The 21,038-nt window shown below is 38.1% G+C and overlaps 1 protein-coding gene across 1 annotated transcript in view; it reads right to left on the bottom strand.

Moving 5' to 3' along the window:
- LOC108695813 (protein Aster-B) overlaps positions 1-12,807 on the bottom strand; it is a 147,009-nt gene extending 134,202 nt beyond the window's left edge. Inside the window, exon 1 of the mRNA XM_041569146.1 lies at positions 12,196-12,807. Coding sequence (XP_041425080.1) covers positions 12,196-12,563 — 368 coding nt within the window. The 5' untranslated portion in view covers positions 12,564-12,807. The remainder of the gene's footprint in view (positions 1-12,195) is intronic.
- Between the last annotated feature and the right edge of the window lie 8,231 nt (positions 12,808-21,038).

Raw genomic sequence — 21,038 nt, 5'->3', positions numbered from 1 at the left:
CAACTATATGCATTCTGGAGTGCAAAAACCTGCCCCTAGTGGTGTGGTAGAATGCAAAAAGTGCAAAAACCATTGTGGTTTAATGTCCTATAACAAATATAGGTCCTAGTTGGTTTAGCCCAGAAGAAATACTATTCTTTAGTTCAAGCAGTCTTTGATCCATGCTGCATGTTGCCTTGTAAACATCAAACCAAAATTGACTTGTTCACAGTTGGTTTTATGTGACAGTATGTGGACAGAAAACCAAGAATGGGATCACTAGGAGCAGAAAGGGGAGACACAAACCACTGATGTTTAATAATTTAAGTAAAAGTAACTAGAAAGTCAGCTATAGCTAGCATTTCTGGGAGGTTCAATAAATATGGGCCTCCACTTTACGAAACTGTAATATGGTAGTTCTGGCATGATTTAATTTAGCAAGTGGGCTGTGTCACATATCATTTATCAACACTGGGCAAGTTTGCACCTGGGCAACCAATCAGCACTTTTTTGATCAGCTTCAGGTAGATAAAAACATGATTGCATGCCATTGGTTACTGTTTAGTTTGGATAACTGAGACCCAAACATAAACTTCTGCTGCTGAATGGAAAAGAGCTACTTCCATGCAGGATAAAACAAAGCCTTGAAAGAAACATATTTTTAGGGAGAGGACCTAGAATAATTAACAAAATATTTATCAGTAGCAAGGGGACGTATATTTTTCTTTGAATATGAACTATCTTTATATGTATTGCTGTAAAAGATCTAATCTGGTGTGCAAAGTTGAATTACTAAAAATAAAGGGTGTATATATTTTATGCCTTAATTATTCACAGCTAAGTTGTCATTCTATTATTTCCATATTACAGTACAATTAACAAACTTCTGCTTTTAGATAATTCAGCCAAATTTCCAATATGACAATCCCCTACATCTTTCCTTCCTGTTACCTTGCTGTGAAGGGCAAAATGCCTTTGTTTACCAGCTGGTGTGGTTTAAGCAGAGTGGAAAAATTAGTTTGGCCAAAAGAGGGCTACTGATATAGGATTTAGAATTTGGACTCCTGTCTCCCTTTACTGTAAAATGTAAATATTATTCAAATTTGAATGATATCCCATCCAACATATATTATTATTCCACAGTGTTATTAACTTAATATATATTATTTTTTGGATGTAAAAATTATTTGGAGGTATGCTGTATTAATTTGTATTAAATATACTACTGTAATAATTACAGGATCAATGTTTGGCAGGTATCCAAGGCAAGACAATCACAACATTAACATGAAGAAACATTCTGTTACTGCAAAACATTATTAAACATAAGCTATAATATTAATTTTAAAGGTATCCTGTCTTTGAGGTGTAGTGACATATTATCACTCTACTATCTGCCATAAATAGCTTCCACTGAGAGCAAATTCATGGAACAAGAAAAGATGCCAACTCTTGCATAATGCATTCAACTGACTAGTATCCATACTGAAGCTCAATTGCCCCAGAACATTTTATTCTTAGGACTGAGTGATACAGCAGTGTTGATGACCCTAGCATGAAGGATTATATAACAAAAAAGTGCAACGTACGTATTGCACAAGCAAGGAATATGAGTTGTCAAAGTGTAGGTATATGCCACAATAAAGAACACACACATGAATGAGGGATATAAATAATACTAAAAAAGTGTGCTTATTAAATAACAAACCAATAATTATACAGCACAAGCCCAGTGGGCCAATTTTTTTGGTTACCATGGTAAAAGAAATAGACCTCAGGGACCTTAACGGAGATCAAGTGGAAGGAGCAGCATTTATCAAATTGGATGTGGAAAAAATAACTTGATTCTCAAAATAGATATGTTGTAATCGACTGGTTTTACACTTGCAGTTAAAGGAAAAGTAAATTTTTAAAATAAGTGAATGTAAAATGAATGAGTGCTATTTTGCACTTTTGCAGTTTATCTTCATTATTATTATTATTATTATTATTTTTAAATCCAAGATATAAATCAAATGTGCAAAACTGTCTGTGCCTCATCAAAGGCTATAGGAGGCATCTAGAGGTTGTTGCATTTGCAAAAGGAGGCTCAACTGAGTATTTATGTAATATCTCTGTTGGGATGCCCAAATGTATGCACTTGTCTAATTTCGTTATGATGCATATTGCATATTTTTAGTGATGGACGAATTTCTGCCGTTACGCTTTGCCGGAAAATTTGCGTAATTCACGAAACAACAAAAAATGCGCTGGCGACAATTCCAACTCTGGCGAATAGTTGCTGGTGGGTTTTTTTGCGGCAATTTCACAAATTTATTTGCCAACAGCGAAATGTGGAAATTCCCCGCGAATTTGAGCCTGGCGAATAAATTCACCCATCAGTACATATTTTCTGTTAATACAATAAACTTTATGTCACTGCTGAAATACTACTGTTTCCATAAGGCATGTTATATATTAAAAGGAAGTTTCTACTCAGCCAATGATAAACAAAATTACAAAGAATTAAGAGGGGTTCCGAAACTTTTTCATATGACTGTATATATATATATATATATATATATATATATATATATATATATATATATATATATATATATATATAGCAAATTTGAGTACAGTGCACACGGATAACCGAAAAAAAGCAATGCCTGTGTGCTGGTTACATGTGTCAATAGTTATAGGCAAGAGAGAGAAACCACACCAACAGGTCTTTATACAAAAATAGAAAACCTTTTATTCAACGTTTCGGCTCGACCGCTGGAGCCGTCTTCAGGAACAAAACAAAAAAAAGACGGCTCCAGCGGTCGAGCCGAAACGTTGAATAAAAGGTTTTCTATTTTTGTATAAAGACCTGTTGGTGCGGTTTTTCTCTCTTGCGTTTTTCTCGGAGCGTGTTCTGTGTTTTTCCCTGTGGGTTATCATATGTGGGAAAAACACAGAACACGCTCCGTGAACGTATGGGGAATCATAGGTCCTCAATAAAGCGGGCTTTTGAGACTGGCGAATCAGATTTACCCTTACCACAACATTACCTAAAAATGGGACACAGATTACCCACACTTAGATTCATGGGCATAGATATGGTCCCTGAACCCAACAGGGGAGGTGACTGGAACCGCCTGTTGTCACAGAGAGAGATTTACTGGATTAAGACACTAAATACAGTCGCTCCCAACGGTTTAAACGAATATTGTTCATATAACCTTTTTCTATAATGTGCTTTCTCTATACACAGATTGAAATGGGTGTATTGTCACTTTAATCTGAAAATTGAAACAAAGTACTGGAAGACAATCATTTGCAAACAGAAATTCTGTTAATATAGTGTTTTTAAATGATGTTTTGATACTATGTTTTTAAATGGTGATCGGATACTATGTCTTTTTTAAAAAAAATAGATTTTTGTAACACTTTTTAATATATCTTTTTATACTATTTTAGGGATCAAATAACATGTATTTATGGCACCATGCACTTTCTTTTCCATATTGTTCTATACAACTGACCATTCACCTCATAAGGCCCATGAAGGGTTTACCTCACAAGATACACGAAGGGTTAACCTGTTTAATTGAATATGTGGGTGGTGCTTTGGTGTTGGGTCACTAATGGTGAGTCTTTATAACCTCTCACATTTGTGTGTATTGTTATCTTGATAAAGATCCCCCTGGGGATCGAAACGTCGATGAAATAAAATTAACCACTTGAAGAAAAATCCTGGTGTGCGTCAGCATTTGTGAGTGTGTATGTGTATATATATATATATATATATATATATATATATATATATATATATATATATATATATATATATATATATATAAACATTTTTAAACCAGTGCTCCTGTTAAGTATATGTAGGGTAGCATGTAAGTTTACTCTTCAGACCTGACCCAGGTATCAGGGTTACAGGAGTATTTAGAACAGAAAATAAGCATTCTATTTACAGTATGCAGATTTGTTACTATAGCCATGCACAGGACTGTAGCAAAATTTCTGTTATTACAAAATAAGAAATGGCAAATTGTTTTTTGCTTCCAATGGTTTTGGAAAATACTTCAAGACCATTTGAGAAAGACATTTTAATCCCCTGGTATTACTCCACCACATATTATTTAAATGGAAAGGGTGCTTGGCCCCATCAGGCCACCCCAGCTTGCTTATGATTGTTGAGGAATCAGCTGAAAGCACCTGGGGATAAAGAAAATGAAGCATCTCAGCGATGATGTCTGTGCATTTATACAGATGTGCAAATCTGAATCAGGTAATAAGAAACTGCAGTGTGTAACATGACTACACAGTGCCACCAAGTATGGTTCATCAGGAATTTTACAGAGATGGGTGCTGTAGGGTGCAGTGCATAAATATTATTTAACCATCTTCTAATACTAAAGGAAATCATGTGCTGATTTCCCCCATTTTGTGCTGCTGGAGTCCTGTCTCCACTATATGACAGAGTAGGTACAAATAGGGAAAGGCTGACAGCTCTCTCTTCCTTCCTTTCAACTTGCATGGGTAGGCAATCCTCCCCCTGCCTGCATAGAAACAAAGCAAGTATAGGAGAGGACTTTAGTAGGTAACCCCAGATCCTCTACAAATAGAATAGAAGAAGTAGCTCCTGCACAAAATTTATGCTATTCTAAGATTGTCGTGCTCAGTTCCCTCGGATGTCTATGAGCACATTGCCAAAGCAAACAGCAGGAGAATATAAAAATAACACATACACACACGTGTACTGCAAATGTTTGTAATCCATGTAACTCAAACAGAATTACTTTTTTGGGGACCCTGCATTTGTCATTGATACACTTCGCCAGGCAAAAATTCGATCAGATAACGCTAACTCAGTGAAATGTGGAATTTCGTCATGGGCTCAGAACGTTGGCGACTTTTCTCTAGTGCAATGCGAGCAATTGAAAGTGAAGATGCGAAGCGTTCATTTCTGCCTTGCGCAAATTTGCATATGGCGGGAAATTTAAGGTTGATTTAAAGTTGAATGGATGTCTTTATGTTATATTTTGCAGCAATTACATTACATTTCCACTGTTAATTACACATGTCCAGGGAACCTTAATAAAGAAATCAGAGTTGTTATAATGTCGTACACATGAGCCCACTGTATAGTTAATGTTAGAAATGTTAGAAAATGTATGGGGGAACCCGGTTACACAAAAAATTTTTTTTAGTACTTTTGTAGGCTATCACTCTTCATTGAATTTGTGAAGAAATGTCTATTCGCCTGAGCAAGTTGTCGCCTGGTGATAGAGTGCAAATGACCAATAGTGTCTGTCTCTTTCACTAGCAAAGTGACGCCTGCGCCGTTAGTAAATTGGCGATGTCCCTGTGGGTGGTACCACTAGCAATCGATACACTTTGCCAGGCAAAAATTTGCTCAGACAATGCTAATTCACTGAAATGCAGAGTTTGTTGTGGGTGCCGAATGCTTGGCAGTATGTTAAAGGGAATTGTCATGTCCAAATTTTTGTGGCAGAGAACGCAGTGCTGGATCCAAAGACAAGGGTGACAGACCTGATGTCACACTGTAAAGAATTCTTATTTCCTGTTTAAGACATACTGATTTCAGATCACTGGAAGGAACACTGTATGTTAAGGAAAGGAAACGTTTGTGAAGCTCTAGAGAATTGTAATAAACAGTCTCAAGTTTGCCAATATCTAGTAACTCATGAGGTTCAATTAGGTCAGCAACTTCAGTAAGCAAACTACATGTTTGAGTGCAGTGACTGTATTATTTTCCCAAAAGTCAGCATTTTTCCTCAGAATTCCAGCATCATTGTGGGTGGGGTGTTGCATCTTACATAGCTGGCACAAAATAATCTAACAAAATAGCTGACTTTGGCACAAATCCTGCACAAAAAGAGACAGGATTTCTGTCAGAGTCAGTTGTCTTGAAAGAGTGAGCTCTAAACATCTTCTAGGCAAAGGGAGCCCCCCAAAAGCTGTATTTGACCTAACTGTCAATCAAAATCTGACTCCGAATCCTGCATGAAGAGAGATTGAAGAAACACAGGTTGCTTAGAGGGGGATAGTAAAGAGTAACTTTTATTCAGAATCAGTACAGAATTATTAATACATTATGTTTAGAAAGTTTCTTATTTCAGTGAGGTGAAGTTTATATCAAAGTTTCACAATAGTTTCCTATTTAGACTGTTACATTACTCCATCAAGTAACTGGGGTCATTAACTAACTATGGACAAATGTACCCCTAAGCAATAGCAACAAATCTGCAATTTAGGTAAAATAATCTGAGGAAATCACTGATTGCTACCTGCAAATTAGCAAACTTCACTTCACTAAATTAAGATTAAGAGGGGTATTAAATAAAATTTCAATTTATCCCATTTTTTATTAAAACAAAGTAGTCCTAACTCCTATCCACGAATTGAACTCATTTATCAAAAAATCAGCTCAACAGTTTGAATCGTACAAATTTGATGCCTGAATAGTATGATATTTTTGAGTTGTCTCCCGTAACCCTGACTTTTTCGGATTATCGTACAAAAACCAGCGCAGATCATGATGCTAAGAAACATCTTTAAATTGTAAAAGGGACATCTGACATTGATGTCTACATGACCTTGACAGGTTTTATACGTAGTATTTTCGGATTTTTAGCAGCTTTGGAGTATAATAAATCTCTAAAAAAACTCAACCAGAAAAAATTGAGGCTTCATAAATAGACCCCTTGAACTAATAAATCCTGGCAAGAATAGCAGTAAGGACAAAACAGGATTTATGCATAGTGTACATAAATTCTTAAATAGGTAAGAATATTTGGATGACTATAGATACAGCATTAGTTAATCTACTGTTTAACACTTTAAAATCCCTTTAAACGATGATTTAAAAATACTTTTAATTGACATACCAGTTATTTTTTTCTTTGAAACAGAAGTCCTTTTATATGGCAGTGTTTTTGACATCTTTGCAGTTACTTAAACAGCACATTGTGTTCTATAGCACTTTAGACTGAATGAAAAGTGTAAAATACAGCATATTTTGCTATCTTGACTAGGCATAAAGCATGCTAGCAGTACCCTTTAATGTGTTAACTGTGAGAATTCTTAAAATAAAGTTAATTGCTTTTTAGATGTGGTTGTGGTAAACATTAACTCCCATGTAAGCAAAAGCATATGATTTACAAAAATACCGGAAGGCAAAACTATAGATTAACAAGAAATTGTGTAAAACTCTCTTCCATGGAAGATTCAAATGTAAGAGAAAAAGGTTTTCAATTGTATTGTAGTTTGCTGTGATTTTTTTTTCACCTGAGGGTTTTTTCAGAATTATGCACATCAAGACATAAAAAAAATACTACCATAACCGTAAATTAGATAAAACTTTAATTACAGTAAATTAACAGTCTATTTTTGGTATAAGAGGACACTGGATCACCCAATCTCTCATAGATTCCCATAGCAATCAGATCTATGTTTTGATTTTCTAACTGATCACAAAAATTGCTAATTGGTTGCTCTGGGTATGTAAATTAGCCCAATAATATCTATAAATGAGTATGTTTTAACTATACTCTATATACAGTATTGTTAAAGGGATACTGTACAGTCCCTTTACAGAATTACTGTATTTCCTGCTGAGAGAAGCCTCATTTGTTCTATATTTTTTCCATGACAAGTTACAGTAACCATTCCTTTATTTGGGGCATTAGGCATTTTGATGAAATTACTATGTTAAAGCAATCAAAGGTGCTCCAGTTCATGACGACATAGTAGATGAGGGTGAAAAAGGTACATGTTCGTCAACTTCAACCTAGCTGCTAGTATAAAGAAACAAAGATAGGCAGATAAATAAGGTGTACTATGCAGAATGTCTGGGTCTCTTTAATAAATGAGCAGAAGGAGCATTTGCCCAGGACCTACCAAGACAGGGGGATCACTAGCTGTCATCTCACCTTCAATAATGTTTGCTTGAAACATACCCTGGTCAGTTTCCTCATTAATTAACTGAAAGAAATCCGTAAATTGGGTATATAGCTGCAGTGTAGGCAATTCTTTGCAGGATCAATAAACAACTGTATGGCACCCAGTTTAAACAGGAAATTCTTACTGTGCTAAACTTGCTGAATTAATATATTCTTAGCCCAATGTATTATGACAATATATTCTATCAATCTGACCAAAACAATAATATTAATATAAAGCCTACGTATCACTGTATAGGGATGTAGCGAACTGCCGATTTGGTGTTCGCGACCGCCGTTCGCGAACACCGGCAAAAAATGCGAACGTTCGCGGACAGTTCGCGAACTTCGAACACCCGCTAAAATCGTTCGATTCGAACGATCGAAGGATTTTAATCATTCGATCAAAGGATTTTCATTCGAATCGAACGATCGAAGCCATTCGATCGAATGCTTTTCATTCGATCGAATGCTTACAATCGTTCGAACGAATGGAAATCGTTCGATTTTTAGCGGTCGAAGGAATTCGAATGGTCGAATGGTCGAACGACTTGTATTCGAATCGAACGCGAACTCAAAATGCGAACGTTCCCAAACGTTCGCGAACATTCGGCGGACGCGAACGGTCGAAGTTCGCGCGAACTGGTTCGCGGGCGAACAGTTCGCTACATCCCTATCACTGTATATTTTCCCTGTAAAGACAAAAAACTCAATTTGTAGCAGTGCCTAACTAGTCCTCTGACACATTATATGGTGGAATAAATGTCCCAGATTAGGATGTATGTACTGTGAATACATTTTCTAAACATTTACTGTATGTGTATATTCCAGATCTTCCAAATTTCTCTTTTATGTATACATGACATCTGTAATTAGTTTGCAGTTTAAGATCATTTTTGCACAAATAAACAATGGGTCTAGCAAATTTGCTTTCATGGGACAAAGACCTAATCTCATTGTGTATATACAGTACATTATGATATACGAGATTTAAATCAGTCTAATCAGGTAGGCCCTACTCTATCCTATTAGCCAATCTGACCCACAACTGCTTTATACACAGTCTGATCTGCTTCCCACTGGCCACCATAGAACCAATTAAAGGCTTGTTAAGGGATTACATTCAAAACTTTGTCCTAGTGAATGGCATTATGAGCAGCAATCAGCTTGGCTTTATGAAGGATAGGTCATGTCAGGTAAATTTGTTTGATGAGGTAAGTAAGATGCTGGACAGTGTGGGGGAGGCCAGTAGATGTGATATATTTGGATTTTGCCAAAGCATTTGACACCGTGCCCCACAAACGACTGCTTTCTAAACTAAGGTCTGTTGGGCTTAATGAAGTTGTATGCACATGGATAGGAAACTGGCTACAGGATCGGGTACAGAGGGTAGTTGTTAATGGTACATTCTATGCTTGGAGTAAGGTTATTAGTGGGGTCCCTCAGGTCTCGGTATTGGGTCCACTTTTGTTTAACTTGTTCATTAATGATTTAGGGGAGGGTATTGTAAGTAATGTATCAGTGTTTGCAGATGACACAAAACTATCCAGCCCAATTAATTCCATCCAGGATGTGGCATCATTGCAACAGGATCTTGACAAATGGGCAATCCGGGCAGCTATTTGGCAAATGAGATTCAATGTTGATAAATGTAAAGTCATGCACCTGGGATGTAAAAATATCAAAGCCACGTATACCCTTAATGGGACTGCACTAGGCAAATCCATTATGGAAAATGACCTTGGAGTCCTTGTAGATGATAAACTTGGCTGTAGCAAGCAATGCCAGTCGGCAGCATCAAGGGCAAATAAGGTCTTGAGCTGTATTAAAAGGGGCATTGACTCACGGGAGGAGGGGGTCATTCGTCCACTGTATAAAGCACTGGTGAGGCCCCATTTAGAATATGCTGTACAGTTTTGGTCTCCATCACTCAAACAGGACATTATTATATTAGAGAGAGTACAGAGAAAAGCAACTAAGCTGGTAAAAGGTATGGAAAATATTAGCTATGAGGAAAGACTGGCCAAATTGGGGATGTTCACACTGGAGAAGTGGCACTTAAGTGATGATATGATAACTATATATAAATATATATGGGGATCATATAATAATCTCTCTAATGCTTTATTTACATGTAGAACTTTCCAGCTGACACAAGGTGACCCATTGGGATTAGAAGCAAAGAGGTTCCGCCTTAATATTCGGAAGGGTTTCTTTACAGTGAGAGCTGTGAAGATGTGGAATTCTCTCCCTGAACCAGTTGTACTGGCTGATACATTAGATAGCTTTAAGAAGGGGTTGCATGGCTTTTTAGCAAGTGAGGGAATATAGCATTATGAAAGTTAGTGATGGGCGAATCTCTCCTGTTTCGCTTCGCGAAAAAAATTAGCGAATTTCCTGTAGAATTCGAGAAACGGCGAAATATTCGCGAAACTCAAATTTTGACACCGATCAAATTTTTTAGAGGCCGGCGATAATTTCAACGCTGGTGACAATTCCGATGCTGGCAACAATTATGACGCCCATTAAAGTCAATGGGCGCCTATAATTGTCACAGGTGTCAAATATACGTTGACGCCAGCAAATTTTCGCCGGTGAATTTTTGCGGCAATTTCGCAAATTTATTCGCCGGTGGCGAAACGCAGAAATTCACTGCGAATTCGGGCCTGGCAAATAAATTGACTCATCACTACTCATAGTACAAGTTGATCCAGGGACTAGTCAGGAAGGGATTCTTTCCCCCATCTGAGGCAAATTGGAGAGGCTTCTGATGGGGTTTTTTGCCTTCCTCTGGATTAAGGCAGGTTAAAAAAAAGTCAAAAGGTTGAATTTTAACTTCGACCCTTGATAAATCTGCCCCTAAGTGTTGTCATCTGAGGGTAGGAGTGGTGAATGTAATAGTCTCAATTCTCCATCTGTATAATATGCATTTACATTTGTAATCATGCCCCATAGTAATATCCTGTAAGCTTTCATACATGTTTTTGTTGGATACCTAATCATTTCTTATATTTATCATTTATATGTCTGCCACCGTACACAGTTAAGTATGTCAATACATATCCAATTTTAACAATTTATGCAGAGAAACCAAAAAACCTTGTTCTAGATACAAAAATTTTAAGAGGTTATAGACATATAGCAGTGGTGCTATGTGCCCTGTTGCTATGGAAACTAAATCCCTAAATTAGCAGCCTCAGTAGGAGGGTTATTTCCCTGCTATTTCCTCAAGGGAACCCACAGAATTGAAAGCACAGCACAGCTGGACTGAGTTCTTAATAAGGCAGCAGAAGGAAATCAGGGATTTTCGCATACACCAGTCTAACAAATTCTGTTTGAAACCACCTTGTTTGATATATTGCTGACCTGTTTTACACATACAGAACAATAAATACTACACAGTTTGTGACTACATTCACTGTACACATCCCTTAGTGCTTCATTCTTGATAGATATATAGATAATAATTTACCATTAAATAGAATTACATTCATTACTGACACCTCATATTGCATTTGTATCTACTATAGAAGTGCCATACCAGGATTCATGTCCTGGTATGGGCTTTAATTAAATTTGCTATATTTTAGGAGCTAGAGAAGTAAAAAATATAGCTTCCATTTTTTAAGGAACACCAGAAGTTGGGATGTTCCCATATGACATTAAGAGCATCACCCATACATTTAGTGCTCTGTGAAAAGTCGGGACTGTATTTGCAAAAATAGAAAAATAAACTGCAAAAATAGAAAAATATTTGGATTAAAGCACTATTTCTAGGACATTGGGCCCTAATTTGTTGACAGCGAGTGAATCTCTTTCCTTTAAAGAGGTAATAAATCTTGTAATTAACTTTTAGTGGCAATATTAAAAAATAAGCAATAAACTAAAACTACACAGTTATTTTGTCATTTGGTTGCTGTGGCTGTTGACCCTGACAACCAAATAGTATTTTTATTTGTAGGCTAGACAGAGGCAGCATTAGAAGGTTGCTACATCAAAGACCACAAAAAATTTAAAATACTTAGACAAAACAACTGCTTAGAACAGGTCAATAAATAACATACTATAGGGAATATTTAAATGCATTTTCCCCCAAGGGGGTAGATTTAAATTTAGTTCTTTTTATGAATATATCAAGAGCTGAACAAAATAAAATGTGCAAAATAAGACAAAGTAGGGTTCAATTTAATAGTATTAGTATGTGATGATTCCAAAATATATTATGTTTTTTAATTAAAACATACTTTATTGAAGCAAGAAAATAATATCTTACCTGCATTCACTCTGGCCTTGATTTTCTAGCTCATTTCCCTCTTTTAGGTGATTGGTCCCCAATTTTTTAAATCTGAAACTATGTCGTCTTGGGGATGTACTTGGTGTGGAAGAGTTCGATCGTGTGCTGTCTTCATCACTGGATGGAGTTATCTCTATGGATGGAAGCTGCAAGTACTCTGAAGTCCTCATAGAGTCCAAACTCTCTCTGGTTTCCCGAATTCTTGAAGACTTTGATCGTTTCATCTTAAAGCGCCTGTGGCGTTGGTTTGGGGTGTAACAAGTGGATGATGATGAGGTGCAATCTGTAAGATTGGGAATCTGCAATTCAGGTATTGGAAGACTCTCATTTATATCCTCACCTAGCATCGTAAGACTCCTTGTTAAAACCAAAAGAAACTCCCAAGAGCCAATCAGACAACTTCGTGAGCAAGAGAACTAAAAAGAGTGACAGGAAGTATCTCTTCACACAGCTGTGAGGTTCCTTCGCTTAGAAGTCGCTTCTTTTGGACCAGCCTCATTTGTGTTTTCATTTACTGTACCTCGTCTCTCCACTCACCCTGCTCAATGAGCTTGTGCTGAAAAGGGAAATAAAGAGAAAATGGAACAAGTCCTGGCTCCACATAGAGAACGCATGTAGCTGTGACAAGAGAAACCTAGAAAGATACATATATTAAAGACTCAGACGTGATGACAGAGATAACGGAAAGGAGGGGGGAGAGTTTATGTTTGTGTGGAACGGATACCAAATGCAGAAGCAGCAGCTGCTAGTGTAACCTAAGCTCCTCGCTTGCTAGAGACTGTGACACAGATAAACTCTATGCACAAAACAGATCAAAGTCAGTTTAAGAGTAACACCAACTTTATATTTTGCTGTTATGAAAAACGTCTTTGTATTGCCATACTTAATAAACTAAATGTGAGAGTCTCTATACATAACAAGTACACCCGGTATAGGTAGAAATAAAAAGTGTTGTAAGTGAAATAAAATGGTAATATCCATCTATGCTGTGAAGAGGCTATGGGAAACAATAACAGCATGAATTAAAACTAGAGGTGATGAAAAAATCTTTTAATGTATTCCTTCAGGCTCCACCTGAATGGTGGTAGCACCACAGTATGAAATGTCAACACTTTACAGGGTATCCATTATGTATACAAAAGGATAGTGTAACAATACTTCCCTCTAGTGTGAGATATCTGTACTTCTCTAGGTTGTCGATAATAATTAATCAAATACAAAACATTTAGATTATATTTAACTGACAACATCAAGACAAGCTAAATCACCATTAGAGTAATGTAATAATAATTATTATTATAATAATAATAATAATGTAGGCAGGATACAAATCTAACAACTTTTGGCCGTACTAAGCTTTAAGTACTCAAATTCAACTATTCGCCACCTTAAACCTGCCAAATTGCTGTATAAGTCAATGGGAGAGGTCCAGAGATCATTTTGGTGATGTTTGCAGCCTTCCTGACATTCAAATTTTTCTAGTTCCATTCAATTCGTCCAAGCTGAGAAAATTTGATTTTATTAATACATTTTGATTGGTCGAATTTCGAGTTTATGGGAGTTTATAAGAGTTTTAAAAACTCATATGAATTCGAAATTTGACCCTTGATAAATGTGCCTCCCCATCATGCAATTGTTTTTTCTGTGGTGGCTGGGGTGGTAAAGGTCTCCAAAAGCTATATTAAATACATGCAAAGAACAATATTACCTAAAATTCACATAACTTAAAATACACATTTTTGATGCTATCACCCTATATATACTGCTCTTCCAGTTGGTTGAAACAATGGATCTGGCACATCTGAAGGCTACTATATCTCAGCTTTTTGTATATAGGAAGCAATAGAATAGCACCACTTTGGATTTGAACTGCAGATAAATTATTGTTGTTTGAAATTATAGATCTGGATGTAACATTATTAAAATGTAGAGAAAGTGTTATATTACATGTGCCATGCAAGAATAGTGCCTTGTTCATCATTTATCCCAGGTTTTAAACTACAGCAGCAAAGTGTGCCGGGGCACATAACACACTAGTAAATAGGTTCTACAGTTTACTGATCTGTCATCTTCCTCTGTCTTCACCTACTACTCTTTCTGCATAGGTTCCTGTGATTGGCATGTACATGTACAGCTAAAACCCAGATAAACTCTTTTAATGAAGGACTGTTGCATAATAGCTACAAACTAACCAAAAATATATAACAGATATTTTTGTCCTTTTTATATTATTTAAAATGTATTTATGGCTGTTTTTTTGTGCTTAAAATATTGTCATATGAGTGCCATGTTTTTTATTTTCAGCAATTTGCCTTTGTCATAGGTTTTTTTGTAATTATTTTGTTTTAGTTGGGTGGGCATTCTTTAAAAATTTCAAAAATTATACTTTTTATTTTAAAGGTACCTTATGACACCTTTTACCTGCAACTGTCACAACATATGCATGGGTTATAAATACAAACATGTCATATTTCTTTTATTTTGTGCTTCACAGAACATGTCATATTTTCCTATTCTGCTGATAGTGTCTACGTAATTTCATGTGCCAACTATTGTGATTCGCAAATAGTTTTGTCTTGGTAATTCAGTCCATGTATCATTTCCAATATCTAAAAGACACAAGGGTTATTGAACGCTTCGATCAGGTAGCCCTCCCTCAGATTTTTTTGCTGCATAGTAATGACTACAAATGAGCAAACTAAAAGCAAACCCGCTTGTTTTTTAGTTTGGCAATTTAAATATGTGTGATCTAAAATTGTTTCAAACTTTCTAAAATGAATCTTTCTGTCTTTGTTTTGCAACTTTCAAAGTGCTGGAAATGCAGGTATTAATGTATTTAACTGTCAAGAAAGGGCAAATTCTCTTTTAAGGTTAAACAGAAAATAATGGTAAACACACAAAAAATTAGATGTCTTCTGTATTATGCAAACTTAAAATCAGGTAAGATAAAAAAAATATTTATTGAATATTGGAGTATTTCTTTAAATTTAAGACTATGTAATGAAACCCATTCTGATTTATTGAATATTTCACAAGATAGTGGTCTAACTTGTGACAAACAACCAACATTCAGAGGCATTTTCAAATTTAGCAAATAATTTAATCTTCCTGTTCATGAGCAAACCCCAAATATGACCCAGAATTAACTTAATCTTCTTTATGGCAGAAAATTGCTTGTAGGATTCATAGCACTCCAAATGGGTATTTATAGAGTTAACAGTTTCAAGGCTGACTTATGAACCGCTTCAATAAATGTTCATTAGGAATGGAATTTAACTATGAAGTCCAGGCAAGCGTATCCATGGTAACAACTCTATCTGAGTAACCGGGCAGCTGCTGGATAAAGAATACAGCTTCCGTCATATATTCTGTACATTGCTATTTTGGGTATCTGAGTGCACAAGCACTCTGATCCAGCTGACCTACCTTCTCCATCATATGAGATATTTTTATCCAAACGGCTTGAAATAAGGTTTTCTGGATAATGAGCTATGTATCAAGTACCATGCCTTAAATTTACTAGAATTGTAAACATTGAAAAATATACGGATTTATGCTAGTTTATTTAATAGTAGGTACATTAGCTGTGTTAGTACTGTAAACATTTCAATAATTTACTTAAATTAGGACACTTTGGGCAATCACGTTACCGTACTAGCACATTATCACACATTTTTCGACAAATCTCTAAAAACGTGTGGTTTTCCTATTTTTTTTTTAAAAGCTTTTATATTTATTTAGGGGGTTATTTATTAAAGGTCAAGTTGTGTTTTTATTGAAAAATTCGAGTTTTTAGAGTGTAGTTTCGCTAAAAACTCGAATCTTCAGGATAAAAAAATCAAGATTTTTGATATTTATTATGTCTGAAGCTGCTAAAAGCCCAAATCTGAAAATACTCCAGCTAAAACCTGTCGAAGTCATGTAGAAGTCAATCGCAGAGGCCCAGTTTGAAGGTGTTTTGCCTCCATGATTTAGATTTTTTTACAGTGGTTTTTGCTCAAAAACTCAATCAATTCGAATTTAAGTTTTTTTTATTCGATAACTCTATCAATTCTAATATTTGAGTTTTCCCCCGATTGCATTCAAACCATTTGGGTTTTTTCAGCAAACATTTGAGTTGTGAGTGTGGTGTTTATACAAATGGCCTGTAGATGTCACTGTGCTCAAGACATATACTGTGCATACAGCTTGTGGTGTTAGAGTTGCTTACTGTTGTGTAATGGTTGCATGAGCCTGCTGATAAAGCACTGTTATACTCTACTCATCCTCGGCTACCAAAACATAACAAATTGGCGAAAAGATGTCTCTTCTACCTCTGCAGCAGCCTGCAGCTTTTCTCCCAAACCCTGGTAAGCCTAACATACCTTTTACTGGTTGGATCCGTATGTTTTAAAATTACATTATTGCTGCTGACCAAGGGGAGATTTCTGCTGCTTTAAACATGTTTTACTTATTCACTGCCTGGGAGCCTATACATTGCCATCACCTGATGAGACTTATGAAACTGCACTTACTGCTATAAAGAACTTTTTTGTGCCAAGAGTAAATGCGTGGCTGAAAGATATAAATTCTGCCAACATGGACAGCGTAATGGCAAATCCACAGAACAATTTGTAGCAGCTTTGAGAGAGCTGGTTGTTAACTGTGAGTTTGGGAATCTAACAGTTGGAATGCTAAGAGACCAAATAGTGGAAAAAACAACCTCACCTCGCATTAGAGAGAGACTGCTCCTAGAGCAGAATTTAACCCTTGCAAAGGCTATTACAGTTGCTAGCCAGATTGAAACAGCAGTGGCAGAGGCTAAAACTCTCACTCCGAGAACTGCTGGGAATGTACAGACTGTGAATCCAACACTGTGGCCTAATAATTCACAGTCACAGGCAAAATACAGTGCTAAGGAAAGGGATTCACTGCAAAACCGTGCAGTAAATAAAAAATAAAAAATACTGCTTTTGCTTTGGTTCAGCACAACACACTGCAAATTAGGCTACCTATCCTACAAAATCTGTACAGTGCCGCAAATACAAAAAGATAGGACATTTTGTTAAGATCTGCCGTAGTTCTGCTAAAGATGTTCATGAAGTCACTGCTCCACATGTTACAGTGTTAAGTGTGGATAAAGCTGACACATTTATTCCAGACAAGTTTATATGCACTGTCAGTGTCAGTTCTGCTTCTGCTGACAAGGGACACTCCATTAACCGTATGCTTGGTACAGGTTCAGCTGTTTCTATACTACCAAAGGATATTTTCTTGAAATACTTTGTAAAATATCTGCTTGTTGCACCTGCCCTGAAACTGGTCAGTTACTTGAAGGATCCAATCACTGTGCTTGGTTGCTTGCCAGTGACCTACAATTTGAATCAAATACTGCAAAATGTGACTTTTGCATTGTGAATAAGGGTACTGCTATACTTGGAAGGATCTCTTTGCTGCATTAAACCTACAATTAGTTGATGGTCTCATTACTACAGCACCAGTGCCTGCCACACAGCCTGTGTCTAAATTTCCCCACAAAGAAACACTTCACTGGGCTATGCAAATAACTTTGTGCACAAAGTTATGTTGAGACCAAATGTAAAACCAGTACCATTTCCTGATTCAGCATGGGGAAAACTTGCTATTGATATTGTGGGTCCTTTTGCAGATGCTCCTATAGACTGCAGATTTGCTAAAACCTTGATAGACTATTACAATAAATGGCCTGAAATTGCATTTGTTTCTCATTTAACATCAGCTACAGTAATAACATTTCTGTCTACAGTCTTCAGCAGAGAAGGTAATGCAAAGGAGTTAATATCAGACAACGGACCACAGTTTGTCTCATCTGAGTTTGAATCCTTTCTGAGAGAGAGGAATATTGTGCATAGGAAATCTTCAATGAATTACCCACAAGCAAAAGGAGAAATCGAAGGAGAAGTCTAAAAGAAGAACTACAGACAGCAAATCTTACTGGGAAATCTTGGAAAGTATTTACCACAGAGTTCCTACATAACTACAGAGCAAGGTGCCATGCAACAACCCAATCATCTCCAGCTGAATTATTACATGGCAGACAGATGCGCACTAAGTTACATGTTGCAGACATCAAACTTCCACAAAATACTGTGCCTACAAAATCATCTACTGCTGACATTGTCAAACGTCAACAAGCAAAATGCAAGGCTTATACTGACAGAAAATGTGGTGCCAGAGAAGTACACTTTCAGCCTGGATCTTTAGTCAGAATTAATAAACCAGGAATACTGAAACAAGGACAATTTAAATTTACTACACCACTTGAAGTGAGTCGCCAGCGAGGACCATACACATATGAACTGTCTGATGAATGCATATGGAATGCAAGTCGTCTTGCTCCTGTTAGATATGACTTTGAAGAAGCTCCATTTGATGAAGGACATTTTCCTACTCTAATAAAGCACTATTATACTGTACACATCCTTGTAAGGTCCCTGCTGTGTCAGCGTTGCGCCCTGGTCGGTGTGGTCGCAGGTGCAGTAATCAGGCAACTGATGTGCGCCTGCGCGCCGCATCGAATGCGGGCGACGGACGCCGGCGCGGAGGCGCGGGCGACGGTCGCTGGCGCCGGGGCGTGCGCGACGCAACGGACGCGCGCGACGTAGCGGACGCGCGCGACGTAACGGACGCGCGCGACGGACGCACGTAACGGACGCGGTCTGATGACGTCAGTTGGCGCCAAACTAGCGCTATTTAAACCTGCTCCAGTCTCTGCTCTGTGCCTGGTTATTAGGTTTATAACTGAAACCCTAGCGTTGATACCTTCCTGTCGATATTGTGTTTGACCCCTGCCTGTTCCTGGACTCTGATTCTTGCTTGTTGCCTAGACCTTCTGCCTGTTTACCGTTGACGATTCTCGCTGCCTGCCTTGACCCGGATATCCTGACTACGCCTTGCCTGATCCTTCTGTACCTCGTTTAGTCTCACTGGCTACTCTCCACACCCCTGCTCCCCGTTTCCAACCTCGGGTGAGTTAGCGGGTGTGTGAGGCGCTTGTGGTTCATTGTCTTCTGTTCCTACTCCTTCTACGTCTGGATCATACTGGTAAGCCTGACACTATAACCAGGCCATGGATCCAGCTGAAGGGGCTTCACCGCTTACCGTACTCATCCAACAGATGTCGGTATTGACACAAGCAGTGAGGGAGCTTCAGAGCGGATATACCCAGATGCAATCCCAGCTGAGGGCCCAACCATCCACCGCAAGCCAATCCACTGTAGCTGCTACCACTTCTGTTGGTCCCACTGAGGTACAAGTTCTCACCTCCGAAATCTCGGAACCTAAAGTTGCTTTTCCCGAAAAATTCTCTGGGGATCGGAAAGCCTTCCGTAATTTCAGGAGCAGCTGCAAACTCCTTTTTTCTCTGAAACCTCACACATACCCCGATGAGAACACACGAGTAGGGGTTATTATTACTTTTCTGTCCGGAGAACCCCAGACCTGGGCCTTTCGTTTAATGGATCGACGGAGCCCTGTATTAGCTTCTGTGGACACTTTTTTTGATGCCATGGCGATTCTCTATGACGACCCTCATAGAGTCTCCACCGCTGAAGCCGCCCTTCATGCTCTCAAACAGGGAACTCGTCCTGCGGAGGACTATACGCTTGAGTTCCGGCAATGGTCCGAAGATACGGATTGGAATCCTGCGGCCCTTAAGCACCAATATCGTTTGGGTCTTTTCCCTGAACTGAAAAACGAGCTCGCTCGTACAGGAATTCCAGACACGCTGGAGGGTCTCATCACTCTTGCCATTCAGCTCGACCAGAGACTCAGAGAGCGCAGAGAAGAGGAGAAAGCCGAAAAGGCTGGCCTGATACCTCATACCTGGGTTGTACCTACCGCCCCTCCTCCAGTCCAAGTACCTTTTCCCTTGCCTTCCTCTGCTTCAGATTCGTCCTCGGAACCGATGCAAATTGGAGCCATCAGGTCTGCCCTCACTGCGGAAGAACGCCTTCGTCGCCGCAGATTAAACCTTTGCCTCTACTGTGGCCAGGCCGGTCACTTACTAAGGAGCTGCCCAACCCGTCCTACGGGTAAAGACTTTTTTAGTAAAGACTTAAAATGTTGTAACAAACCAGTACCTTTACTGACAGTCTCTCTCTTTCTGCAGTGGGGAAGTCAAACAGCAAAACTCCAAGCCATCCTTGATTCCGGAGCAAGTGGCTGTTTCATGGACAGTACGATCGTTTCCCAACTCCAGATTCCTCTCCAACCTAAGAAGAATCCCATTTCCCTTCGGGTGGCTGATGGTTCCTTAATTACTTCGGGCCCAGTGGTGCAAGAAACCATTCCTCTTTTTGTTTCCCTCAATAAAAAGCATTCGGAAATGATGAATTTAGATGTGGTCACGTCTCCTCTTTTTCCTGTCATTTTGGGGTTGCCATGGTTACAAAAACATAATCCATCCATCAATTGGGCCACAGGGGAAATAACCTTTCTTTCGCAATTTTGTCAATCTAAATGTAGATTCGAAAGTTATCCTTCTTCTAGTCAAGTTTGTTCGTTATCCTCCTCATCCGAAGTTCTTCAAATTCTTCCTCAAAGCTATCGGGAGTTCGCAGATGTGTTCAACAAGAAAGGTGCCGATTCTCTACCCCCTCATCGCATCTATGATTGCCCAATTAATCTTTTGCCCGGTTCCCAAGTACCCTTTGGTCGTATTTACCCGTTGTCCGAACCAGAACTAGCTGAACTTCGCTCATATCTTGATGAAAATTTGGCCAAAGGTTTTATTCGTCAATCTTCTTCTCCAGCCGGGGCAGGGATATTCTTTGTCGAAAAGAAAGATCACTCATTAAGACCCT

This window comes from Xenopus laevis, chromosome 7L (assembly GCF_017654675.1).
Source record: "Xenopus laevis strain J_2021 chromosome 7L, Xenopus_laevis_v10.1, whole genome shotgun sequence".
NCBI lineage: Eukaryota > Metazoa > Chordata > Amphibia > Anura > Pipidae > Xenopus > Xenopus laevis.
The sequence above is the reverse complement of the archived record's forward strand: the minus strand, read 5'-3'. Positions and strand labels throughout refer to the sequence as shown.